The following is a 27729-nucleotide window of genomic DNA, read 5'->3' as shown; positions in this document are numbered from 1 at the left end:
CAAAAAGCTGGGGGTGGTTTGTACTTTTTTTTTTTTTTTTAAATGAACAGCAAATTATACAACTAATTGCTATGTTCAATAAATAGTCTTTACTCCTGCATTGATTAAGGGCAAATATTCAACTGAGTATAATTAAAAAAATAAAAAATAAAAAAAAGTTTTAACTTCAAATGCTATCCGCTGTGTGGCGGTCTGGAAGCTTATGTAGAAAACAGTCTCAATTTTCAGTGTACAAGAACCTATTTTCCCAGTCAACCAAATATCAAGTTTCGCTCTAGCTCAAATATTCTACATTCAAAGCAACTACTTGACAAAAGGATCCTCTGGTTCATGACTACCTAAATAAACCTGTCATTACAGAAAAGGCTCAACAGTTGTTACTTGTTTCTCAAAGTAAACATCTCAACAGAAAGATTAATGAGTTACTTCAAAATGCAGGTTTATAATAAAGTATCTGAGTGTGCATATTACATGACATGCAAGCTTTAAAAWTATCAATCCTTTCTGCTCTTTTGATTAGCCAGAGTCCAATTGTTTTAAAAACAAAATCAGAATGACTTCCAGAATGTATCAACACCTTGGGGTTTCCATTTATTTTGCTTAGGATGTTTTACTACACAAAACTACAACAATTACAATATTTAAGAGTATTACAATAAAGGGGGATGGAAAACGGGAATACTTCAACTGAAAATATGTATACTCTAAATGAACCAAAGATCCGTAAAAGAACTGGACAAGGAAAGGAAGAACAGGAGAGGAGGCAGAAGGGTAGCTAAGATCTGAACTTTATATTTAAAAATCACGTCCTCGCTAACTCTTCTGACGTTCAGTAGCGCCCTGGAAAAAAGAGAGAAGACACCGTGACTATAAGCAAAGGAAGCAGCTTGAAAATGCCCCACCAGATGAACCAGTTTTGCCAAATAATATTAGTAATAGCAAGGTTTAAGCCAGCCAGATGCTACTTAATCCTTTGTGTTTACTTACTTGGACTATAGGAGCGGGATCTTGATCGTGATCGGTATCGACTATAATAAGGTGACGGAGATCGTCTCCTTCAAAGGAAATTAAAGAAAAACCCAACAGGGCGCGTTACGAGAGGCCTCGTTCACCCGCCTTGTACAGCACAGAACCATCCCCTCAGCAAGGAAAGGCTCTGGCCTGCCTGAAAGATTCTGGTTTCCTTTGGCCGAGGCTTACTTTAAAACAAAACAACAAAACCCCTGATGTTTTTATATTTCTCCTGTCAATGTTTTAGACAACATTTATTAAACCCTCACTGGCCCTGCGAGTGCACGAGCTACTTTCACACGTGCACACAGCCCTTGTTTAACAGCACTCCACGTGGAGTGGAGTGATGTCACTCCACGTTGCAGGGCATTACTCTACCTCCTTCAGGTGGCAAGGCTGACCCTTCCCCAACCATTCACTGTGCARCTGTTTTACAGAAGCCCTAAAGACTAACACTGTTTTAACCCTACAAAACACAACATATATATGTAGGCAGTTTTGCTATAGATAAAAGGAATTAGGAGACAAAACATTATTCCATTTCTCCCACAAATCCTTTTTTCCCCACAAACTCAGAATTACCTGTATCTGTAGTCATATTCTTCATATCTGTCATATCCTCTGTCATAGCCTCTATCGTAGTAAGAGTCACGGCGACGACCTGCTCCTCCACCACCTCCTCCTCCGCTGCTATTAGGAGAGGGGGAAAAAAAAAGAACCACACCTTCAAGCAACTCTTCTTGATCTCAATTTCACCTATTTAAAAGCTTTGACAGTGTTCTTTTAAATATACACTTCAGATTGCAACATAAACTAATACGAGTTTTAAAGAAAGGAAAAAGAATACCCCGGGCATTTATCCCACCAAAAATTAAAAGACAAATGGCTACCTTTATGTTTTCTGCAAGCTACATGCATCTTAACTATGACACACTTTTTTCTCTCTCTAAACTCCTTCAGTAAACTTTGGGAAATGAAGACACAAGAAGCCCCAGTAGAATAGCACATGAATCTCCATGATGAATAATTCACATAAATACTTTATGATAAAAGGCAATTAGCAATATTGATATAAATTCATTTGGGAAAAAACCCTCAGAATTAGTTAAAAAACATAAACATTCCAGAAAAACAATTTAGTTTCTGTAGTTCTGTTTCTTCAGCCAAACTTCAAACTTTCCATTTATATCAACTTTAGCGTCATTAAAAGGAAATGAGGTTCTTACTGGGTTGGTCTGCCCATGTAGATGCCTGGAGTGGGTGTATGGGCTCTCTTGGTGATGGAGTAATCCACGCGGATCCTCCTGCCATCCAGCTCCATGCCGTTCGCGTGCTCCATTGCCTGCGGAGACGGGAGAGACGGGGCCGAGCTGCGGGGGCTGCTGCTGCACAGGGGGGCGCGAGGGGCCCTTTCGGGCGGGAAGGGCCAGGCCTGGGGCTGGTGACGAGTGCCCCTGTGTGGCGCGCGGCCGGCCGGGTGCTCGCCGCAGGGCTGCCCCGGGCGCTGCGCCGCGCCGCCCACCGGCGCTCCGCACGCCCGGGCTGCTGCCCAGCACGGAGGTGAGCACAAAAGCCAGCGTGGGTTTTCCTGCAAACTGCATCTTTCCTCCGGCCACCTCCAGTGCGGAGGGGCCGGGCGGCTCCCAGGCTGTGCAGAGCAGTGGCTTCCTATAGGGTGCACGTGCATATGGCCGGATTACTGCGAGCCGGCTGCCATTTCGTGCTCTCCCAGCCTCCTGCCATCTCCCTCACAAGGGCCCGCTCCAGCGGAGCTTGGTAAAATGGCGGGTTCAGCCTAGAGGGCTCCCTAATTGCGGCCGTCCCCACCTCGCTCACTGGCTCGCAGCGGCGGCCGCAGCCGCCTGCAGGATGGAGCGGCCCGCGGGGTCCCGGCGCCGCGGCCGTGCCCGGCCCCGCAGCGCGTGGGGCTCCACTCAGCGCCACCAACGACAGCGCTTCTAAAGTAAACTACTAACGAATTAAAAAAGGAAGGAAACAAAAAAGCCAAACTAAACCAAAACCCACCACCATCACCACAGCAATCTAACATTTAATGAACAGGCAACATTGGATTAGATGATAGGTATCAAAATTTGTAAAGATAAAAACCTTTGGTTCTTCCACCCGCTGCTCTAGGATTTCTCAAGTATCAGATCACAATACTGGTTTCTCCCAAAACACAAATTATTTTCATTTTCTCCCAAAACACAACTGTTTTTATTTTTACCTGTGGAGCAGAGACACTGTTCAAATCTTGAGTGTTAAGCCACACAACCACTTTGCTATTATTTAATCTCYGTGGCACGACGTAAAGGGCTCAGAGCGTCAGAAGTGCCTCTGAACTTGGCATTTTCACTTTTTCTTTGGTGCAATCAACAGCTATTCAGCAAGGTCCTGTTTTTGCAGCCTTACCAGGCTGAGCTACGGGGGAGGAGAGGAGAGCAGCTCGGTGCTGTCGTGCACAGCCCCACAGTCCGAGGCAGTACCCGCCCGGCCCTGGGATTGCCTCCTGCATGTGTTATACTAACACCAAAGCCGTCCCTCGATGCAAACCAACCACCTCCYGGCTCGGAGGCTGATGCCCCATTCGCCAAGCGTGGGCTAAATAAAAGCGAAACACGTGCATGCAGTGCAATAACCTACAACTGAATGCTATAAAAGGCTGTCGAAAAATTAGTTTCCTGGCAAAAAGCAGCTCTATGGAAGCAAGGTATTAGATTTGATAGGTAAGGAATTTTCTGCWTTATGGCACTTGTATATCAAAGAACAACTTTCAGTGTGATAAACTTAACTGACAACAAGCCAGTTCAACCTGAACATCTGGCACACGTGTCATGTTTACTTAGAAGACTGAACACCTCCGAGAGGAAAGAGGAAGATTTATCCGACATGGAGCAGAACAGAAAAAAAGGCAACCTACCAACAAGACAAATGAGYTCATTTTGAGAGCCTTGGACATGTCAAAAAGCCCATCACATTTCAGAGATACAGAGTAGTCCACAGCTCCCGTGCTACATGAAACCAAAGAGGCCTGGTCACAATGTCCAGGGAATCACCCAAAATAAAACCTTCATTTTTTGGCTTTTAGCAATTGGCAGTAAAAGTTGCTAAATGTGAATTTTTAATTAACTGCAAATCTGTGTGTTGGCAGTCAGAAAACTGACTAAGAACTGGAAATGATGCAAATGAAAAAATAATTCCTAGATGACTGTTTTAAACTTGGGAGTAGTCTACCCAAAATAATAAAGTTCTTTCAAAGTCACTCTAACTAGAGACAGGCTCAGAAGACAAGAGGTTCCCAAACTAGAGCCATGACCCCTAGTGGCTCAAAACCGCTATACAGAAAACATTAACATGAACACAGCTGTATTTCATCTGGTAGTTACTGCAGTATTTGGGATTTTCCAAATGTACTAGTATTTAGGTAGCATAAAGAAAGAAAAAAATGGGAACACTGACCACTTCTGATGATACGCAAAAAAAGACCCGGGGTGCCTGGTGTTAGCTGAGCAGTCAGAAATTCACTGAAGGAAATGAACTTCTAGTTTGTAGAATTCCACAAGTAGACAGCACGGGAAGCTTTAAAGAACCTGCTCTGTCACGTGCTTGTAGAGAGGAGCTTGGCTTTGCAGAGCTGTCAGCATCCTTCACAAGGACTAATACACAAACTAATTACATTTCTGCCAGGGAGTTCAAATAAAGCATCGTGTGCTTTGTACAAGCATGTGAAGTTTTCAACTTACTGTCCTAAGACTCCAGTAATGGGACATCACTACAAAATTAGCAGACACAGACTGAGTACTTAGCAATTTGTGAGTTGTTACAGCAATATCTATATATCCTAGACAGTGACCAAAAACACCCTTCCCCTATTATACTTAAATTCCCCCAACAGAAAGATCCTCTCTACTCTATCACAGGTCCTGCACAGGGCAGATACAAATGAGGAACTTTTCCCTCAAGATACGAGTATCACCAGCTCAAACCTGGACTGAACGAAGACAACCAAAAGGACATTCCAAAAAACATCCAACAGAAGGAAGGAAAAACAAACCAAAAAAATCTAACAAGGAAAACAGCCTTTTCTTAAAACTTACTTTTTTTAAACAAGAACAGCAAGAGTCAGTACTGTTGTTTGCCAAGTTCAGAAGAATTCAGCGGCCATTTCACATTTCAAGKGTCCACTGAAACTGTCTTCTTCGGAATGAGTGTCCATCTTCTCTAGCTTGAGGGKTTTTTAGACAATCAGAATACTAGTAGTGACATACGTGTATTTTTGTTTTTTAAGTTTAAACATCTGCTTTTTTTTTAAACTCTGAAGTAGACTTTATAAATATAGAATTAAGAAACATACAGTTTCAAAGAGATAGAATGAGCAACTCAATGTGCGTTTCTATAAGCATCACCAATTTCATGATATTTCATAGTATCCAAGAGGTTGTAACTTGTAATTCCAGATAGCTGGGACTTTCCCGTGTTCTCTCTTGGTGTATCTAAGGTCCCTTGGATACCACAACACTTAAAGCATTTGCTGGACAAGSTGTGGGAGAAGCTTAGGCCAATAATGATGTTTCTGAACTGGCCAGCTTGTGCTATAGATTAACCATCTTGGGAATTAAGATAAAAAGACTCTTGTAAATACTCTAGTCCTTAGAAATTGAATTATGTTAATAGCTCCCCCACCCCATATATAGCATTTCCCTTGCTTACTAACTAAGATCATTTCAGAAGAGAGTTCTGAAACACAGTCAAAAGCGTAAACAGCCCATAACTAGCGTTAGAAAACTTAAGTGTTGTGTTAGTAACCTGCCTTGGGGCTAATGGTCCTCAGGTGAGTTCTTGTTACAGATGCAGAGTACATTCTCTATAGCCTCAGTTTTGGGAACTATCACTTTATATCATGACTCACTGAAAAGCAGGACAGMTGCATGCAAAACCCCACATAACTGTACTAAGAATCATCACCCTATACCACCAAGTGCTTTGTACTCATAACAACACTTTTGTAGAAGACATTTTAAATATCTTTGTACTTTTTAACCTTGTGATAAGCGACCTCAGTATATAGATTTGTACTATTCTCTAACACGAAAAGAAATGGAAAATCCCAAACTAATAATAATGTAATGGGCAATAAAAATCTTTCAGCTAAAAAAGACTACAAACCCAGCAGTCAGTTTGGTAACAACGTTGCAAATACTGCAAATTACCAAAAGAGAGACGTCAATCTTTCAAAACAGGTCTTCAACATGAGATGTTTACAGATATTTCTCTGCATAATGTCACTGTACTCATATGTGGTTTGGAATATTTAGCAGAAGGATGGTGAGCATAATGATATGATGCTACAACAGACAAGGCCAGAAAGCAGTTCCAAGCATTACTTTTCTATCAAAAAAAATCTTTAAAAAGAAAAATCCACAAAGCATTACACCTATGGGTGACAATATCTATTCATTTAGAAAAAGCTACATAAAACTTTTAGTTTTTCAAACCAGCTTTCAACAAGCCTACTGAAAAGAACACACTAGCAAACCTCAAGGCTCCTGGATCAGCAGCTGCTGATCCTCACCATGCAGAGTCTCCTGGTTAAAATGTGGTGGAGGAAGCCAGCTGACAGCGTCCTGGAGTTTCTGCAGTCCGGGTCTGAGCACAATGAGCAAATCAAGGGCCCTATCTTGCAAACACCAGGCCGCTGGAATAACAGGCATTTGCTGGGAAAGGAGTATTCTGTCTAGGCCATCATTTTATATCCTCAGGTTCAACAGAGTTTGAGGAAAAGCAGAAGAGATTCCAAGGGAACGTTCCTTCACAAGGAAGCATGTGTCCAACATTTTATTCTGGATCCTGTTCAAGGGRAATGACTGGGGCTACTGTGATGCTCTCCCAGCTGTTCTAAGTAGGAGTCATCAAAAACTAAAATTCAACCTGCCTATAACCAGGATGGTCATTAACAACTGATTATGGCACCATAGCAGCCTTACTATTACCTTGAAGTTCTTGAAGACCAAARCTCCTTTAGCAATTACGTGAAAATAAGCTTCAGCACCCTTCACTGTCCTTCTGTATTTTTATTTAGGTGTAAAGAAACCAGAACAGCATCTGGACACAGAGCACTTATATGCAGCATATAGAAATTCCCAGAGTAACAGAAGCTCAGCTTTATAGTGGAAGAATGTCAATGAATGTCAAGTTCTATTTACTGATGCCCTATAAACTATCTGCAGCACTCCTGGAAAGCTATGCATTTAACACAGACRACCGGTTAAGCATTCAGGGAAGAACTGAGGCCAGAGAACATTTCCAGAATCTCAGAAGATGGTCCCAAGTTGCAGATTAGGTCCATTAAGGAGGTGTTAGTTAATACAAACTGTAATTGATTACATGTACCAGGTGTACCCTAAAATTGTGCATCAAGTTGACAGTAAGCCCCACTGAGAATAGTAAAAAATACCACCTTGTAAGGGCACTATTTTGCAAGGTCTACAAATTTCCAAAACACTGAGCTAGTAAAGATTCAACCTTCTTCACCACCATAAAAAACTAGAAAGTTTGTTTCACTTGGCTTCTGAACCTTAGCAGATAGCAACATTTTAACCAGCTTAGTAATAGCTCAGATTTGTAATAATAAAATCTCAACAGGATTTTGACTGCAACAGAATCAACTTAATTTAGAGCAATCTCTTGCAGGACTACGTTGTTATAGAAACTTAAACATAACTATTCACAATTCACTGGGTGACATATTTCAATATCAACTGTGCTTCAAAGTATGTCAGCTGAGACGTTACCCTTCTGTTACCTTTCTTTCAAGGACAATAGGGAAGATAAGAAATCCTCAGAATTTGTTCTGTAGGATTCTTTAGCTATCTAATCCACATAGGTCTGCTTTAAAGGCTGGAATTCAGCTAAGCATATACCGCTTTATATTCTTTATTCAGAGGTGTAATTAGAAAGTAAGCAGGTTTCRGGGAAAACACTTTATTCAGAACAAAAGTAAACAACAGCTACACACCTGCAGCCTTTCAGATTTCTCCCCATCTTCCATATAGAATTACTTTATGTCCCTCTACATTTCTTCCACAGAGCTTGCAGCAAGGTTTCATACCTAGACCTGAGATATCCCTGCTTCCCCTGCTCCTCAACACTAACAGCCACCTAGAGACATCTTCAAAACTGACTTCAAGGCCCATGAAATCAAGTCAAACCAACACATTCYCTTCCTCCCCAAAGGGCTGGTATGGTGAGGTAAGGAAGAGGGGGACAGAACAGCAAGGGATGTGAAACCTYAAGAGTATTTGGAATTTACATAACAGAAACAATTTAAGGAAGAAGATGGGAAAATTTAGTTGCATCTCCAACGACACTCCCATTTTTTTCAGTTTYGGGTGGAGATGCTTATCTTTATTTCCGTTTCTGATTCTGCATGTAATTTCCCATTTTTGCTTTGCATTCCAGAGTCTTGTAGTATCCGCCAAGACAGCTTCACACGAAACAGAAATTACTTTATGCTACTTACATGGAGCATTTTAAGAAATGCATGGTATCATGCATGACCACTGCTCATGACAACTAAAAAACCTGCATTTCTAAAGGCAGAAGATGTTGCAAAACAAATATATGAGACTAGCATTCTAATGTGACAACAAAATTTTCCAAGTATTTTGGATATTAACTGTATTGCAGAAGAACTGTGTTCTCAAAATCCTACCAAGAAAAAAAAAAGTGGAAAAAAGTCCAAAAAGTTAGAATTGAGTAAGGCACCCCATTAACTCCTCTCTCACCCTGCAAAACTAATAGCATGAAAATAGTTTGTCTTTTCTACTTTTACAGCTGCTGGCTCAGAATTACACCAGAAATCTGCCAAAGCTCAGAAGTGAGGCTAGTCCAACCAAGTCAGGCATGGGACTTTCAGCCATTAAAATTGCCTGTGCTCATTGATAACGTCTTAAGTTTTCACTAGTCATTCACTGTCCACATTTATGTCCACAGTTGTCACTCTGTTTCTGTAAGGTTAGGCAGGACTCATGCCCAAGCGTTAGGAATGGTCCTTGTCTAATGTAAAGGAAAAAGAAATCAAAAAAGTTCCAAGATGTCTCAAGTCTGGAACATTTGTCCAAGACTATTCAGTCATCAACAGGATGCTTGAAGTCTATGATTCAGTTTCCCCACAAATAAGTAATTCTACAGTGGGTGGTACCATGCTAAGATGTCATTTGCCCAGCTCTTAAAGAACACACAAAAAATGTTATTCAATAGTGACTGACTGAAAGAGTGGCTTTTTCAATTATTTTCAAAGTATTATAGAGGTTATCTTTAATTTTAATAGAAGCTGCACCAACAAATTTCAGCTTCTTACATGGCTAGGAAAATATGCTCACAATATCATGACACAGTTGGTAAATACTGCTTGCTGTAGAGAAACATAATACAGTGTGCCATGCAGATTTTCACTTATTTCCTTACAGATCCATTATTCTACAGACAGCAATAACTCAGTTCACCTACAAAGTTGCTAGTTGCCCCACCAGTAAAGTCACTAAGCAGCGGCAAACAAAAAAAACGACAAAAAAAAAGCAAACAAAAAAAGCATACTTTTCAACTGCATGACAACAGATTAGAAGTAGAGAAGTGAAGAACACCTTCAGAATTTTGATAGATTCAGGAAAGTACTTCCAAAATATTTCAAAAATGCTAGGCATCAGCTTTTCTAAATTTCACTTTCATTTTAAACAAACTGAACAAGGCAAAGGGTGACCTGTATTAGTGATTCAAAGCACCCAGCCTGGGCCCACAGAACTTCAAAACTGACGTGGCATGCTTCACCTGTTCACTGCGTAGAAGGGCCATGTTGTTTGAACACAGTACTTCAAACGAATCTCTTTCTGACAACTACTTAACAAAAGCACTCAAATCATTTCCACAAAGGTATTTGTGAGGACAACMGACAAGTCTAACAGACAAGGAGCAAGTCTATTAGGAGTAGTAAAGCRTATTCTTACCTCTTTAGAATCATCAATTCGCTCAAAATAAACAAAAGCAAATCCTCTGGATCGTCCAGTCCGCTGATCATAAACCACGTTGACTCCAGTCAAAGGTCCATAACGGGAAAAGACTTCACGCAAATCTCTCTCGGTGGTATACAAACTGAGACCAAACACTCCAAGACAAGTATTTGGATCTGGATTAGCCTGGTAAGACAAAGGTTCAACTCCAATTAAATTTAAACACTATCAACCAAATTTCCCTTTTTCAATTTTGTTATTAAAAAGATATAACTTTAGAAAACTAAACTCTCTTATTCCAATAACAGTGAACATTCCAATCTTAAGGTATTTTCAAAAAGCAATTTTTTCTTTTTTACAYTAAGACAGATCTAAACTTTTCATGTTAAAGATTCTGATTTGCTGTTCAGAAAAACTAGGCATTTTGATTATAAAACAGACGTAGAAAAGGAAGCTGTTTTTATTAGTGTTTTCCACTTGAATCACCCACAACCTGGAGATGTGTTATGGAAGTCTACACTTGGGAATTTAGGCAGGCTTGCCATTCTCATCTTGTGCCCTTCTGGAAGGTCACCACTGGTACTCAACAGTGCATGCTATCTCCCATTTCACAAACTAAATGCATCTGAGCCACTACATATGAACAATAACTTAGCTTCTGCTAAAACAGGTTACTTCCTCTCTCCTCTATGTTACCTATTCAATCATACTGAAAGTCAACATTTACATTTGAAAGTTTCTCAGTCCAGTTGTAATTAACCAGATAGATGACGCATGTGATATTCGTCCAATCTGTAAGTATYGAAGTGTTCTGTGAAACAGTAACCCCTAAAGAAAAACTCCTAAAGCAGGCAAACAATTTACACATTTTAYTTCAACTAAATCTACAGAGTCAAATAAAATTATACAACATGCACTGCAAGTCAGCTTCCAACTCGATTCAGCATTTTTGTATTTAGCTTTTCCATATTCTATTGAGCTTCTATAATGACACTTGCAAGGAGCTTAAAATAGCAAAAAACTTCGACCAATTTTTACAGTGGACCTGTAATAAAATTTAAAATRGCAGTTAACATGCATAGAGATTCTAAAGTTTGTTAAAATAATGGAAAATTGACACAGTTGAACTGAAACTTGTTAATTCAATTTCAGATTTCTAAACTATAATGCACTGTAGTTTATTCTTCAGAGTTGGCCTTTCAAATTAACTCAACAAACAGGTTGAGCTCTTCTGTCTCGTACCTCTTCCAACCCCATTCTACTGTTTCTGAGATAAAGATGTCAATTTTTAAGTAAAACTTCGCATTTCAGAGTTTAATTCTACAGCAAAGGAGAACTTTGCTTTAAATTCTGCTGAGTTAAGAAACAAATTCAAATTAAAAGCCAGTGTAAAAATATTACACTGTCCCTAACTGCCCCTTACTCATGAACCCTTTTCTGAGGCGAGATGTGCAAATTGCTTCTCAACACTTCAGTAACAAGTGACAGTTACATCACGATTGGAAGGAATTCTGTGGAGGCTAAAAGCCAGTGCTTACGTCTCCAAGCTCTTTCTACAAAGTGAGCAGAAGTAGCAAAATCTGTATCAGTTTTTCTGATGCCTTTAGAATGTCTTTCATTTACAGGATAAAAATCTGCTTGGTTAAAGTCAAGTTCTAAGAAATAATTCAAATAGCATCAAAATTAATGTTGAATTCGAAAAGGACTTGGTATTACAGAGTCATTTCCAAGGCAAAAGAAAGAAATATTCTTATTTCTAAAATACTAGCAGAGATTCACTTGTATTTCTCCAGGAAATCTGCTAACCCTTTTAATGTTGTTATTCATGTCAGTTTTTCCAACACATTAAGTTCACGTTTGCCAAACTATTATTACACACAGCAAACTATCTGCAAAATGCGTAACTATATATGCTGCCTTGCCACAGCTTAAGCCACTGTACATTAATACTGCTGCATTGGGCTCTCTTCCACAAACCCTTGTCTTCTTGCTCACACTGACATTTATCTGATTCTGGTGAGCTGCTTCAGAGAGGTAAGCCTGCAAAAAAAGCCATCCATTCTCTTTTTGATAGAATTAGTGAAAGAAATCAGTGAAACTGAACCACATGGAAACCCGTAAGGATCAGAAAATTACAAGTCCTCACGAAGGAAGAGACGGACCTAAAGCATGTCTATCATTGTGAACTGATGGGGAACAACAAGCTATTACAAGCAAGGACTTTGAGGGAAAAGTTCTCAGAACAATATGGCACTCGTATTAGGATCTTGGCTATTCTTCCTGTCCACACAGAACTACTGGGTTGCTTCTCATTTACAGAGGCTTATCGATCCTTTTCTCTAACTGTAAAATATTTTGGTCTATTAAGGTTTACATAGCAACTAAAAATATAAAGTTTTTTTCTCCAAATCACAGCAAATTCATTATTTAGAGGCAGAAAAATGCTATGGACATTGAACATAACTTGAGTTATATGAAATAAATAGCTGAGAATTTACTTCTTTTGCTCCTCTAGTCAATTTTGGGGTAGATATTTTTGTATTTTCTTTGTTCTTGTTTTCCCCTCTGTGAAGGATACATAAACTTGGAACTATCATCTCAAAAATAAAAAATTGAATCAGGAATAAGGCTTCAATTTCCACAGTAAAGGAAACATATTTTTCTAGGCATACTGACTTGCAATACTGTGGTTTCCAAAGAATTCTAAGTGCCTTCCTAGTCATAAACCTAAAAAATAGGCGTCTAGTTGTAAGGACAAAGCTTGTTGCCTCCCCAAAACCAATTGTCACACCATCCAAAGACAAAGCAGCAGGTTAGATTTACCCAGCACATCACCTGGACTACACTAATGCGAGTAAAAATTGTTTTGTTGATACTCATCCTTGATGAACATGACATACTCTGCTGCCAGTGTGCCTTCTCCTGTTGGACATGGGAGAATGACTACGGCTCCTTCGACGACGGTACTCTGGTGTGTATGATCTGCTTCGAGAACGTCTCCTATGGGAATGAGAATGGGAATGGGATCTGGATCGAGTGTAACGTCTGTGCGAATGCCTTCTGGACCTGGATCTTCAACAGAGAAAAAGCTTTTAGTTAGGTCATATGTATCATGTATTGATTTGTAAGCCTTACATTTCCCAGACAGAATCTTAAATTCATTTGAGAGAGGCTCACAACAAGTAGAATAGCTTAGTTTCTTCTAAAATATGCATTTATAACAGTATCCGCAGGTGAAGTTTGTCGAGAAAAAAACGCTTGTCAAAAACAAAACAAATAAAACAAAAGCCACCACACAAACAACAGAACAAGTAAATTGCTAAAGGGTTTTTTTTTTTTTTTTGTAGTCACCCAGCCAATGATAAACTCCATTTGAAACCAGCACCATCCTGTTAAGTCACACACTTTGATACAGAGATATATTGCAACAGTAGTTGTAGTAGTTGTTAGTTATTTGGCTAAGCACAGCAAGAACAGAAGCTATAGCATTAGGCTGGGTTTGATATTTTAAAGAAAAACAACTCTTTCTATACCATCCTGCTGAAGTGAACAAGGCAGACGGATTATTGCAATTACTGCTTGTGCAGACAATCTCAGGGTAGAAAAGGACAGAGTCATGTGTAGCTCCATACGATTAATTTAAACCTAAAGCAGTTCTCCACACTCACTTTAAGCTATAAGCTATACTTCTTTTTGTTTTTAAAACCTCTAATTAAACTATTTCTTGAACCACCACAAGTAGTCTGTTTCAATACTTCACAGAGCTTACTCCTTTTCTCTAACTCAGAAAAAGGACTAGACCCACTGTTGAAGTTTTTAATTGCCATTCTTCCTTTTCTTTTCCCTCTCATACATATCCACCAACAGTCTTGTTAATACACCCCCAGAAGATGATTTATACTTTCTGTAACAACTCTGAGCAACCTAAGAGAACAGGTAGTAAAACTGAATTGATTTGGAGTACTTCCTGGACGTACCTTGATTTTGATCTTGATCTAGAGTGCGATTCAGAATGTTTGGAAGCCCTCGATGGACTGCGAGATCCTGACCTGCTCTCCGATTTTACACGAGCAGGACTCCCAGCTGGGGATTTTGACTGGGAGCGAGACTCCTAACAAAAAAGACAGTATTACAAATGGTACTGGTTGCATAAATGCCTAACTCCTAACATTTAAAGTACAGTAATTATATTATATTGATTGCTCCTGAAAAACAAATGGTTAGGCAATACCCTCCAGAGCAAATTTCATTTTGCTAGCCCACTGTTAATATTGTATGCTCTCCTCAAATAGTTCCCTACTCGAACCAGATCACCAATTCTCTATTAACTAAGCAATCATGCAAATTCATCTACAACTTGATCATACAGACACTGGAACATAAACCATACATTTACTTAACCTAGGACCCATTCATTCTTCCAGATTCTTTTAATTCTACTTCACTCTTGCTTTCTACTTTTCTTCATTCTTCATTGAGTTTTTCATTTTTCATACTTCGTGTATTCTTCCCCAATTCAAACAATTCATTATAGCCTTAAAAAAACATTCAAGTGCTTCTATCTGACCAATCTTCTGTTCAATTTTTTCCCCCATTCAATTTTAATTTTCTGATCTTTAATACTTTTCATTAGCCTTCTTTTATCTTGATTTATCTTCCACATTCTTGGAAAAAACTCTTCAATCTCTTCACGAACATTAACCTTAATGGAAAAAGAACATTTAGTATATTTAAGCACGTGGGGATTATAAAACTCTGCTGGAGTTCAGATGTTATCTACCAAATTGAAATGCCAGCAGGTAAAGTGCAAGAAACTATTTTATAAAACAATTTAAAAAAAATATTTAAAATTGTATAAGTTTCTATGTTCTAACAACGAGCTTACTGAGTTCTCAGTGCTTTACTATATTTGCAAAGCTACCCTCCTCCCCTTTCAGATTCATTTTTGCAAGATACATAGATGTACTAAAAACTAATTAGCACAAATACATTAAAACTGATACCAGTAAGTGTGCTTCCCCCCCTAAAATAACAATACTTCTCAGTGTTAAATAACCCAGATTCTACTCCTATACATTATTACTAGACACTCAATTCAAACTGTCCAAAGATTTCCAAACAAAACCTATCTGTGCACATACTTACTCAAATACTATATGTACATAGATATATGCAGGACAAATTACTTTTCTTCCTATGTTTTCTTCCTCATTGTTATCCTGTTTTCCTTGCACATAACTTAATCCATAGAAAGCAAGACATAAAATTGCATATTTCAAAGCAATCTATTAAAAGGAAAGACAGGAGACTTTCTTGCATAATAATGCACACAACAGAAAAACTAGGAAAACAAGCAAACAGAGCAAATTAGGATTACCTCCTGTTTCAGTACAGGAATAATATTTCTAAAAAGCCCAGCTATACATAAAAAAGGGAAAGAAAAGAAAGAAAAGGTATGCTATATATATGTCTGTAACTTCAAAACAATTGTACAAAATTCTTTATAAAAAAAAGGAAAGCAAGTTGCCTTTCCACAAAGGTAACACTTTATTCTTATTTTCAACCATTTTTCACCTGCTCATCCTCACCATTTTTTTTCTCATCTTGCTGCTTATTCTGCCCATGTTGAGTTCATGTCTTCCATCCCCAGTTCAGTTCAAAGTACTCAAGAATTTAAGCCCTTTCCAAAGGACTCTGTATCTCCATATTTTAAAACAATAAATCCACCATAAATAGAACTTGAAACACCCCTTACTAACATCACAGCTAGAGCTGTACCCATACTTCTCCACTTTACCTTGACAAAAGGACAAGAGATAGATGGGGAATATCACCTATTGGAATGAAAGGCATGACATACTTAACAACGAAGGCTAATTTCAAAGTTTAGCTGCGACATGTGGCCCACTGTATCAGGTCTGCATTGCAGGCTACCCTTATTAAACTGCTATCTACTGATCTCAATGGATTGCACTGAAACAAGGGAAGGATACAAACTCACATATTACCAAAATATTATTTGGTGTTTTTACTTTATATCAAAAATCCCTTAAAAATATATTTCCTTTTAGAGCCATTAACATAATTTTTTATTTACCTTTTTTCTAACTTTGTACTCTTGTTCCATAGTCTCACTATATTTTCCCTTTACCCTAACTACATCCCCTGTAACAATTCCTAAATCCTACAGGAATTTCTCTCCTCTCCCTATTTAAAAAGATCATCAATACAGGAAAAAAAACAACTTATGTGACATTGTTCAAATTTAGAACAGCTCTTCCAACTAAAAGACAAGAATTCACCCTCCTCAGTCATTGCTTCATAGGGATGCTTTACATTTGAAACACCATTTCCTTAACTTTAACTTTGGAAATGTAGGAATAAAAGAAAACAGATACAGCACAATCCAGAAGTATTGGGAGGCAACAAAAACATTGAGGTCCCAATCACTTCCATACAATATAATAAATTAGCTTCGTGTCCTCAGTTAAATCAATTGAAGCATTTTAAGGCCTTGCTCACAGGGATCCTAGTAGTACCAATTATAACAACCCATCTTGTCTGGCAACTTCAAGTTGCCGGAAGCAAATATTATATCACTCCATGCAGGTCAAGACCTTTTAGAATTATCTGCATTGCTCCAAAGGGTTTAACTTCCATACAAGTTCAAAATTGTGACAGAGATGATAGCAGGAGTTCTTATACATTCCAAAACTTCCTCAAACAAAGAAACTGAAGACATGAACTGCAGCTAAAGAGAGATTACCTGTTAGCAGTTGTATACTGTGTCTGTCATTGGCAGGCAATTACATCTCATCTTCTGATGCAACATAGATCACCTAGTTATATTCTCCTACACATCTTCAAAAGCAGGGTCTAAGGGAATCACAGTAATCTGCAAGAGCTTAAGGATGATACTGGAAAAGGTATCTATTAAAGATTTATATCAGCATCACTAGAAGCACGGATTAAGAGATTCACAGCCTCAAGTAGTTGCAGATATCTGAAAGAATTTTCCTCCTTTATTGCCATATAGGAAACAATGAATATCTGTCACAATCATATTACAGGCAGATATGACTGTTCTGCACAAACAGTTTATATCCATTCTGYAACATGAGCATGAAATTTTTTTAATTAAAAACAAATTAATATTCTTATTATGTTATCTTCAATGACAGCAAAGAAACAACCATACTAGTCAAAGCATTAAAATCTCTCAGTTCTTTACTAGTCCTAAAGCAAACTAAGAATTCTGTTCTCTGGTCCATTTTTAACCCAGACCTAAATTTGACTACTGTTCAAGAGAAAGAAGGCTACAGTTTCTCTCTTGATCCTCAGCAATTTTGTACACTTCTGTTCCAAAGATCTTCATCATTCAAGGGCCACAGTTAAGACTGTTTCTTGGACTCAACTTCTCATCCCAAAATAATCTTACAAATTACTGTGCATATTAATGCCTTCTGTTTTACTGTGCAACTGTTCGGCCACTACTCTCATCCTTATAAGCTTGCAGACGGCTACMTGTGGTGACCATGTGAAACAATCTATATTCACTGTCACTACAGTTTGTAAGGTAGACAGACAGCTAACTACCTAAAATTATTCAAAGCAGACTTTTCTTTTTAAACAAGCACTGCACCTGCCAACTATGTTTCCCACTTAAAAAAACAATAAAAAATGTATACTTCCTTAGAAGAGTTACTGGGGAACAGGATTAATGATTCACCAACTAATGAGTGGAATTTGGAGCCAGAGAAATTATAGGTGAACAGCAAATCTAGACAGCAGCTTCATAGCATAGCTTCATTCTGCTAGGTAAGAAAATGCAGAACTAAAAGCTGTTACAGAAAGCATTGATTACTTTTCATCTCTGCCACTATTTCTTTTCTCACAAAGGGCAGTATGGAACAGTGATATGGACAGGGCATGAGCCCCCCTCTGCCATGTGACTTCATGATCACATAAATTCAATCACTGATTAACTAACTTGTCAACAGCTTAAGATGAGCCGGCTGAGCAAGGCAACAATCCCATCAACAGATTTCACATCGTTCCAAATGTTAAAATTATATAAATGTTAGGTATAACTTGTGTCAATCATCTTCCTTACATTCCTGAAAAAAGTGATGCTTTTTTCAGCTATATTCAGATGCTATGCTTTCTAATATAATTACAAAAACAAAACACTGAAAGCAGTTCTATGCAGAGTAGAACTGCRAGAACCTTTCAGAAACATTCAGCTAGAGTAGCCCACATAGAGGGTATGACCAAAAAAAAAAAGTTCTCTCATGTCACTGTCTTCATATTTGTGTTTTTCATGCCTTCAAGGCTAACAAAATGTAAAGGGAGGCTTTAAATTTAAGTTAGCTTAGGCTTTCTGTAACAACCCAGAAGTGAAATAGGAGGGAAAGAAGGAAAGCAATGGAAATGCAAAGAAACCTCAGTTGGAAATCATTTGGCCTTTTTATGAAGAAATAAAAAAAATGTAGGGAGAGGGGGGGGGAAAAAAACTAGCTAGCAAAATGGTTGTTCAGACACTAGAGATGCCCTTAAAAATAGAAAAAAAAAAGTGAAAACAAAAGTAAAAAAGACAGAAAATTCAAACTTTAAAAAAGGATGAAAAAACATAAGCAATCAAAAAAGAGCTAGAAAAATGAAACACATTCACTGGATGAAACTGTCAATATAGAGGCATCTCATATCAGAAAAGAATGATATATTTTAAATATCATTTTGACAAAAACTTACCAACCTTTCCTGAAGTTCACAATTAGTTAACTTTCATCTTTAATCTATGTCCTATCACTCTACACTAAAAATAAAACTAATTCCTTAAGAGCCACTCTTTATTAATATTTCAATAGTGAATATAATAAGCTTCTATATGAAAAGACAAACCCTATGGTGTGCTGCCTTGGAGGCAGATATATTTATAATGTCAGCAATTAACAAACTACATGCTCTTATCTGATGCCACTTCGATGAGAAAAAAAAGTTTCAGCATWGCAATTTACGTTTTATCTTCTCAATGTGGCTGTTCAAAGAAGGTTGAACAGGCAATATTTGCCTGTTCAAAGAAGGTTCATTTATTAACAGTTTGATTAAATAAAGAGGAGTTTAAAACAAACAAAAACTAGGACTATCACTGCACTTTTCAAACTACTGCACRCTGGCTTGCCTGTTTTCTATACATTCTGAAAAGCAAACTGCCTCCCTTTCCACTGAAGTGGAACRTTGCCACTACCAGAGAGATTTAACACTACAGTCACCTAAAGAGACTTGCTCAAATTTCCTCTGAAACAAAGAAACAAATCTTAAGATTGAMCAGACTTAGGCAGTTAATATTAGAATGTGTATAAAGTCTTTTTTTTTTTTTTTTTAATGCAAGCTTAATGAAGAAATAAGGCATTTGCAATTTATCAGGTCAAAAAGTCACTTGCATAGGCATTAACTATAGGCATACTTCCCTCAAGAAGATGGCTCACATGCAAAAATCAGGCATTTCTTTCARTGATTATTAGACTGTGCTATAAAATACTGTGTAGAAAGCAGGAAGAGGCATCTCATGATCAGAATCAAGGAAGGCAAGAATAAAACTTGAGTTCTAAAATTGAGTTCTGCCTTTGTTTTGATTTAAAACTACATATTTTTAAATAAAATTGTTAATAAAACAGTATATTAATATTGACAGAAAACAACTAAACTTTTCAGATTATGGAAACCAAACTTATCAGAAACTCAGAAAAACAACTGATCAAATACCTTTGTATTCGAGTGGAGTGTATTTGTAAGTGGAGTTTCTAGACTGCAGGCTTGTTCAGACCACAATTTGTTCTGTGTTCTGAAAAACCTTATAAAGTTACATTGCAGACTACATGCCAGAAGAGCAGTGTGTTATTAGCAACAACTGGACAAACAAAAGGAAGGAAAACTTAATCCTTGCTCGATTCTGTCTGTTCCCTGATAATAGTAGAAGAGAAAAAGCCTCATTTGTCTAACCAATTCAAAAAGAACATTCAATAGTGATAAAAAAAATCTGGAAGTTTTCCAAAATTCAAGTCATTGGATCAATAATATAAAATCTCTTTTTTCCTTTCTAATGCCCATAACCTTAACTCTAGCAAGGTCCTATATCTTGGTATAAGATTTCATTGCCACTTCTCGCAATTTTCATTAGAGCCTTTCGTCTATGCTGATGAAATGTGAAAGAACAAACTGAACTGCCTTGCTTCTATGGCATTTAGATATCTAAAAGCCCATCACAAATTTACTGTGTAGGAGAGAAGGATTGGGGGGAGGGGACGCAAAGCAGAGGAGGAAAAGAGGATAAGGGAGGGAAACTAAGAGAACTGAAAGACTGCTTAGAATTCTCCTTTGTGGCAACTTCCAGGAAAGCAGTTGTTTGTTGTTGTTGTTAATAGCAACAACAACACAAAACAAATGCAAGTTTTCCAGTTTCTGTAGTTCTTTCACCCATTTAAAATTTTTGCCATACTCTTACAGATCGGTGTGTGTGTGCACGCGCACACACATACATATAATAAACTGAAGTACTAGCACATTCAGTGAATAAAACTTCTACTCAATTTGGATAACAGATTAAACACTAAACTTCCAGCAGAAATGAATTATAAAACATTGCAGCCTAAAATATCACTTGTTATTCTGATTATTTTTAATAAGAAACAAAAAATTACAAAAAACCCACACCTACTGTTCAGAAGCGCTCTTATTTTGTAGGGCAAACCCCAAAACCATAAAGTAGTGGCAATGTCAGTTGCACTGGTGGGGGGAGGAAGAAAAAAAAAAAAAAAAAGTAGGCAACAGTGCCACATGCTGATTCAGAAATTCCACTACTAGGAGAGAGAAAAGAATAAATGTTTTCCAAATGGAAGCTCAACAAGGTAAGCGGCCCTCTCCAACAGGTAATGTTTTTACCACCCAAAAAGGACAAGTCAACTGAAGTAGCAGTCACAGAAACAGGACTTTTCGGTGTAAAAATAGGACTTTTCAGTGTAAAAATCCATTATTTTTAAATCCATTTCCACTTTTGGCATATGTGGAGGGGAGGTAAAAAAAAAAAAAAAAGCCAAGAAAAATACTGAAGTCATACATCTATACCAGCTCTGTAATAGTAACAATAGATGCATAATAAAATATTATATAGAAAAAAACACCACAAATTCCACCAAAAAACTTCAGTGCAAAAAAAATGTGCAATGTTTTTTAAAATTCTGTAATTTAAAAGGTTCAAGTAACAAATTAAATAACAAAACACAAAACATAGTCATTGCTCTATTTTTTCAGATTTATCTGAGATATAAGTCAGTTTTCCCTGCTCAGCTGGGAAGAGCGTAGCTACCTTTGTCAAAGCAAACCACACAAGAACAGGCTTTGTTTACCTCACCTGAGGAACCAGCAGCAGGCACTGCAAAACCAAGCACAGCACATTCGGCCTGGGGAATGCTTTTTAGCTAACAGTACAACGAGGTAACAATAATTCTGTAAAAATACGTCTCTTTTCAAAATTTCATTGCTCCTTTCCCCAAGGCAGTAACTCTATACAACAGCAAAGCTCCTGTCACTGGTTCATCAGAGAAAGTCACCAAAAGGATGCTCAGGTGTCCTTCTAAAGCAACTCCTTAAGAGTCAACAACAACAAAAAATCCTGCAAAACCAAAAGAGTAAATGCTGCAGTGAGGACAAAGTATGTATCTCATTCGTGTTTCAAGCAACTTCTAAATCCTGCTTACCCTGATATCACACTGAGGGGAGAGGAGAAAAAAGAAAAAGGGAGGGAGAAGATGGGGGGGCGGGGAGAGAAGGGAGGAGGGAGGAAATAAAAAGGAAGAAAGGGGTCAGATGTGTCGAGAGAAAAAAAAAGAAAAAAGAAATCAGGTAGCTATCTGAGGATATAGAGGAGAAACGGGCCTGCCAAGGCTACCAGACCGTAGCAGCTCGCGGAGAAGGCCCCTGGCCGGGTGCAAAGCGAGTTTCGGGGGTTTTACAGGGGAGGCCGTGCCTGCCGCCACGGCAGCGGCGCCCGGGAGCGGCGGCCGCGGGCGGGAGAGGCCGCGCGACCCCTCCCCCGTTACCCGCGCGGCGGCCAGGGCGGCCCGGGGAAACGGGGCCCGGCCCAAGCGCGGACACCGGCATCAACGGAGCACCCGGGCGGTTCGGGACCAAAAAAAGTAAAGAGAAAAAAAAGGGAGGGGAAAAAAAAAAAAAAAAAAAAAAAAAAAAAGGAAAAGAAAGAGAAAGGAAAAGAGGCGGCAGGGGGGCGACAGGCTCGGATGCCCGCTCCCAGGAAAGCCTCTGCTAGCAGGAGGGCGGCGAAGCAGCGCCCCCGAGGAGGGGGTGGGGACGCGCCGGGAGAAGGAAGCGCGCGGCGGCGGCGGCCGCGCTGCGCCAGCTCCCCGGCCCGCTCCCCGGCCCGCTCGGCGGCAAGGCGCGGGAGAGGCCGGGGGGAGAGAGGCGCCCACGGCCCAGGCAGGACGCGGGCGCCCGGAGGAGCCATTTTAGAGACAAGCCACGCTCCCCCCCACACCCCGCGCCCCACACGGTGCCGGAGGACGGAGCGCGCCCGCCCCCGCCCCAGGCCGGTCCCCTCGGCACGACCCCGGCGGGGACGGCTACTCACCCTCCCCTCGAAGTTGTTCTCCTCCACGTCGCTCATGTCGCCGCAGTCCTGGCCGCGATATCGGGCGAACGGCGACGCTAGTCCCGAGCAGCGACCGTGCCCGCTGCCGCTATTACCGTARCCGCTAGCGCCGCCGCCACCCTCCCACCTCAGCCTCCCAGCACGTCTCCCGCAGCAGCGCAAAATGGCGCCTCCGCTTCGTCTGCGCCCGACACCGCGCGCGGGGCGGGGCGGGGCGGGGCGCTGTCCGCCCGCCCGCCCGTCACAAAGGAGGCGGAGCCGCCACCTCGGTGACTSCCGTTGCGCACGCGCCGTGCTGTAACGGCCGCGCGCGGCCGTTGTGGCCGCTCTGAGCGGAGGGTGTCGGTCCCTGTCCCTGTACGTGCGCGGGCAGGAGCGCGACACCSTCTGTGGCGCTTCTCGCCTCCCATATCGATAAAGGCGCCGCCCCGTTCACCTGAGCGACAACACAACTGATTTCATCAAGCCCCTCTCTGCCTGAGGCACTTTCCTCTTATAGACAGTAAAGCTCAGTTTCAGCATTTTGTTCTGTTCTACTCTCACAATTCCATTTTCAGACTATGCAGGGAAGTATTTTAAAAAGGTCTACTCAAGCCATGCTAGGTTAACATCCTCAGGCCCCTATTATGAGTGCTCTCATATTATTATATTATCACAAGTGGTTATTTGCTGCACAGGGCAGGTAGGTTGCTTTCACCACAGGGAGAATTTGATAACAAAGCTGTGTGATTTGGTCTTGAAGTCATCTAGGAAAGAGAGGCTTATGTTCATCAGCAGGAGGTTTTATTAGAGTCTTGGGATTTTGTTTTTCTAACTGTAATTTCACTAGGGGGCTTCTTGGTCACATCCCAGGTGCTTCTCTCTTTCCTCTCTGCTTTTGACGGTTCTCCATCCCTCATACCTGGTCGCTACAACAGCTAATACTTTGTAGCCAGCACCCGCCCAGTGCCAAGGCCAAAAAGGTAGTTCCTTGGGGCAGAAAATATCCAGAGATGGCAAAATATGACAAAATAGCTAGGCTTGCTTTGCCTACAAGGGGAAGTCAGGACAGCCTGGTAGGATGGGTGCCCCTTCCCAGAGCTAGCACTCGTGCCAGCTAAGTGGGAATGCAGAAAGCTGAACTCCTGCTCTGTCCYACCCTTCCTCTTCCCTGTGCTCTTCCTGGGGCAGGAGCTTCCCTCTGGATTGCAACCAATTGCCTAAGTTTGTGCATGGCCCTGGGAAGCTGCTCTGCTCCCATCTCTGCATTGCCTGAAGGTGGTTGTCTTCACCTCCCCACGCCTGAAACCCAGAACTGACCAGCTCACCTGAGCTAACAAACCATGTAAGCAAGTGCTCCTGTAAATGAGAATTCACACAAAATAACAGAGGACCTCAGAGAACAAGTTACAAGACAGGACTCCCTAGAAATGCCCCAGCTCTGCAAAGCACATGTCTGGGCTTTACACAASAACGTCTGCACCTCTGGTTGCTTCTCTTCCTTCCTCTTCCTCTCATCTGTGAATTGGGCTTCCACCTTTCCACCTGTAAATTATTTTTTTCAACAGCTTCTGTATCAGCCCAGTCACAGTGGCAATGTCCTGGCTGCAAAGCCCTGCCTAACTCACACAGGGCTCCTAGCAGCCTGGCCAGATACAGGTCCTTCAGGAAACGATTCTTACTGCTTTTCTCTTAGGACCCATAAATGACCTGATTATTTCTTACTGTAAGTGAAAGGCTGGAAGTGCATGTGCCGCATTTATACTCCCCTTGATTGGTGAATCAGGAGCAAATATTTTGGCTATGGTTTCTTATAGGTCATTTATTCAAGAAGTTTTAGTGGATGTCTTAGCCAGTTCTTGTTCAACTGCAATTAAATTCCATTCCTAAAAGGCTGGCCTGATCTTTAGAATCTGCAGATGTTTTATTTTCCCAAAGACCTTCTGAATCTATGCCATAATCTCTTCCATTTTGTGCCAACTGTACTCACCTCCAGGAGACGGATTTCTGCATGTCCCCTTCCAAGKGTAACTTCATTAATAAAGCCCTTTCTCTACTGCAGAATGTCATACAATTCTTTCTGACCTAATCTAATTTTAATCCCAGCTCATATTGYCTACAATCTAAATCCAGAAGAATGTAGGAACAATGGAGGAAAAGGATAAAGGATATGAATAAAGTTCTAAGAAAATGCTTCTGAGTCTTTTGCAGTAAGGTGAGGCATGGAAAAAATGATGAACTGACTGGAAAACACTCAGAAAAATGAAGTGTGGAGGGAGGGAGAAGGTGAGGAGAATAGGGCAGGGATGTATGTTTTTTTAACATGTACATATATGACATCTGGGCTCAGCCTTTATCATGATTGCATGCCTGAGAGTTATACTAAGCCACACACTCTAGATGTTTACATTATTCCAGGAGGATTATTTTTCTTTACTGCTATTACACTAAAATGCTATGGCAATTAATTCTAAAATAAAAACGACAATCACGGATATAAAAATCTACTTGTAAAAGGTCTAATCATGTTTACATTTTTAATTGAAAAGTACAGGCAGCCTTCACTGTGTTTTCCATAACTACCTTGTCTTTATTGTTCCCTACAGTAACTTCACAATAGTTTCCTAGTGTGTAAAACAATTATTCAATATACACATATATAATCATAGATATAGAGTATATACATGTRTGTATGCATATATATATATTATATATACTTATATAATCAGATTACACATCTACAGTCCATTATTTGGTTAAACTACAAAGTTGATCTGTGCCTCTAGGAACCTCTCTGCTAAATGGAAGATGGTTCAAATACAGWAAATAAAACAGAGGCAATCTCAGGAATATGCCTTATTCCTTAGGCATAAGGAATGGATGCCTAAAGAATAAGCATCCATTCCACCAGCATGGTGGATACACCAGGATGGTGTAATTATGTACTTCAGACCTCCCTCCCAGGGTCTTGTTCAAATGTATTATATATATTGTTGTAAACCACCACCAGCCTTATTACAGTTTTGAGTATATATAGCAAGCAAGTATGTGCAATTTGGGTAAAACGGTGCACCGTGGTGGGAAAAACACCAAAAAGCAATTCAGACCAGTTCACATCTCCTGGTCCTAAAAGGTATAAAATAAGGCTCAGGAATAAAATAAAATAAAATAAAATAAAATAAAATAAAATAAAATAAAATAAAATAAAATAAAATAAAATAAAATAAAATAAAATAAAATAAAATAANATAAAATAAAATAAAATAAAATAAAATAAAATAAAATAAAATAAAATAAAATAAAATAAAATAAAATAAAATAAAATAAAATAAAATAAAATAAACAACCAGAAGTGACAGTAAGACAAGTATAATGTTGCCTATGTTCTTATCTAAGAATACAAAGTGGAGGCCTAATTGATTATGTAAAATGACAACAGGTATATTATTCAGAAAGAGGCCGTTTTCTAGCTGTTACCACGAAGCAGTTCTAACGTCATCATTCTTAATAAATATTTGAAAAGTATCTCACTGAAGAAAGGGGAACTTGATTGACATTATGTGATAGAGTTCATAATCATGCATTTTGGAAAGAGGAAAAAGTATCACATAATATTGTGAGATGCAGCTCTGTAAAAGAAGATAATCTAATACGTGAGGCCTCCAGGCAATAGGAATTATTAGGACTGTCATTAATAGTTGGGAGTTGCTGTCAACAGAGGATATATTTATAATGGAGACAGATTTCCTAATACACTTTTGTGATTGCTACAAGCAAATCTTCCCGTGATTACAACACAGCTTGATTTCCCCTTCTCTCCATAATATGTTGCAAATACTACATAAATTATAACTACAATTGATTTACTACAAAGATATTACAGCTGGTGATTGCATGTCTGGGAAAACAAAGTATTAAGCACGGAGCAAACGGTCTGGTAATAAATGGCAGTTAATAGCTGTACTGATCTGCCTGTTACCCAGTCTGTTTCAGACCATCTCTTTCTGACCTTCTGTCACACAGAAGTAGAAATCTTAACTAGAAAATACCCACAGGAATTGATGAGGTAATTCCATGCCAGAAAATAATTCCAACAATGATTTTATTGGCACTGCACAATTTGCTCATTCAGAAGTTTACTTACCATTTTTTTTTTGGCATTTGTGTATGTGTGTCCCCAATTTGTGGCCTAACTCAGCAAGACTTCTTTGCATGGAAAGAATTCTGTAAGCAAATAAATATATAATTTCTTCAATGCAGAATTCTTCTGTATTGTGTGGGAGTAGAGGCTTTTTAAGCATTGTCACTGGAAAGTATAGCCTATCCATTTCAACATGCTTTCCGCATGTTTTTCTCAGCTTTCAGCTGAACACCATTTTTTTTCCCAAAATGAAAAAAAGAACTTTTCTATAATATTTTAAAAGACTGAAATAAGGGCCTGTGGATTTGTCTGCAGCATAAAAGCCCCAGCAGCGTAAGCAAACACTGTTATATAGGTGCTGCCCTCGTTGACACGACCCAACCTGCCAACATTTTTGTTCCTGTTTACTCCGGCTTAGGCCACTGGCCTCTCTGGCACATCAATATCTGCTCTTCCAGAGCGGGAGATCCAAGCGCCGACTTTTCCCGCCCCTAATCCACGYGAGCTGGCAGTCRCGGAGCCGGCAGCCGGGCTCYGAGTGCGCGGCAAGGGACGGAAAGYCGGAGCGCGCTGGGATGCGCACGGGCGCCCAGGCACCATGCCCTGCTGCACTGGCGGGATTGCTCCGAGCGCTTCCGTTCTGTGCTAATTTTATGGAGATGGGGGGCTCTGCCATGCGGGATACACCAAACACACCAGCTTGCAACAACTGACCCGCAGTCCACTCAAACACACCAGCTTGACCGCACAGGGGAAGCCCCGCGCAGCTCTGAAAAGCTGCGGTGAAACGAAGCGACTTCCGCAGGCGAGCACTGCCCGGGACGCTCTCTCCATTCGCTCTCTGGCCAGCGTGCCCGCGSATCCCGCTGCAGGCGGCGCCGCTCCCCCGCGGGCCTCGGCGGCCAGCACCGGCTGGGCGCGCGCGCATG

At 40.0% G+C, this 27729-nt stretch overlaps 1 protein-coding gene across 4 annotated transcripts; it reads right to left on the bottom strand.

The window, feature by feature from the left end:
* Positions 1-152: 152 nt before the first annotated feature.
* Positions 153-22874, bottom strand: TRA2A (transformer 2 alpha homolog). 4 transcript variants are annotated; one of them, XM_026033346.1, is made up of 8 exons: positions 22660-22874; positions 13994-14127; positions 12917-13088; positions 10014-10202; positions 2238-2353; positions 1594-1701; positions 988-1055; positions 153-840 (listed from the first exon to the last, which is right to left on the bottom strand). In XM_026033346.1, exons 1-8 carry the CDS (start codon positions 22693-22695, stop codon positions 830-832), a joined length of 834 nt encoding a protein of 277 aa, XP_025889131.1. In that variant the 5' UTR covers positions 22696-22874; the 3' UTR covers positions 153-829. The 4 variants fall into 4 exon arrangements, with proteins under 4 accessions (XP_025889131.1, XP_025889132.1, XP_025889133.1 ...); XM_026033347.1 differs by having other exon boundaries at positions 12917-13016; positions 22660-22807; XM_026033348.1 differs by lacking the exon at positions 22660-22874 and adding an exon at positions 14407-16067.
* Between the last annotated feature and the right edge of the window lie 4855 nt (positions 22875-27729).

This window comes from Nothoprocta perdicaria, unplaced genomic scaffold (assembly GCF_003342845.1).
Source record: "Nothoprocta perdicaria isolate Ctin4 unplaced genomic scaffold, notPer1 scaffold_128, whole genome shotgun sequence".
Lineage (NCBI taxonomy): Eukaryota > Metazoa > Chordata > Aves > Tinamiformes > Tinamidae > Nothoprocta > Nothoprocta perdicaria.
Note: the sequence above shows the minus strand (reverse complement) of the source record. Positions and strands in the feature narration are given on the sequence as shown.

Excerpts from the sequence above, each read along its gene's own strand:
- TRA2A (XM_026033346.1), bottom strand. The coding sequence starts at position 22,695 with ATGAGCGACGTGGAGGAGAACAACTTCGAGGGGAGG. Across the intron at positions 14,128-22,659 it reads AGAACAACTTCGAGGGGAGG|GAGTCTCGCTCCCAGTCAAA; the intron begins GTGAGTAGCCGT and ends CTTTTTTGTTAG. Across the intron at positions 13,089-13,993 it reads AGATCAAGATCAAAATCAAG|ATCCAGGTCCAGAAGGCATT; the intron begins GTACGTCCAGGA and ends TCTCTGTTGAAG.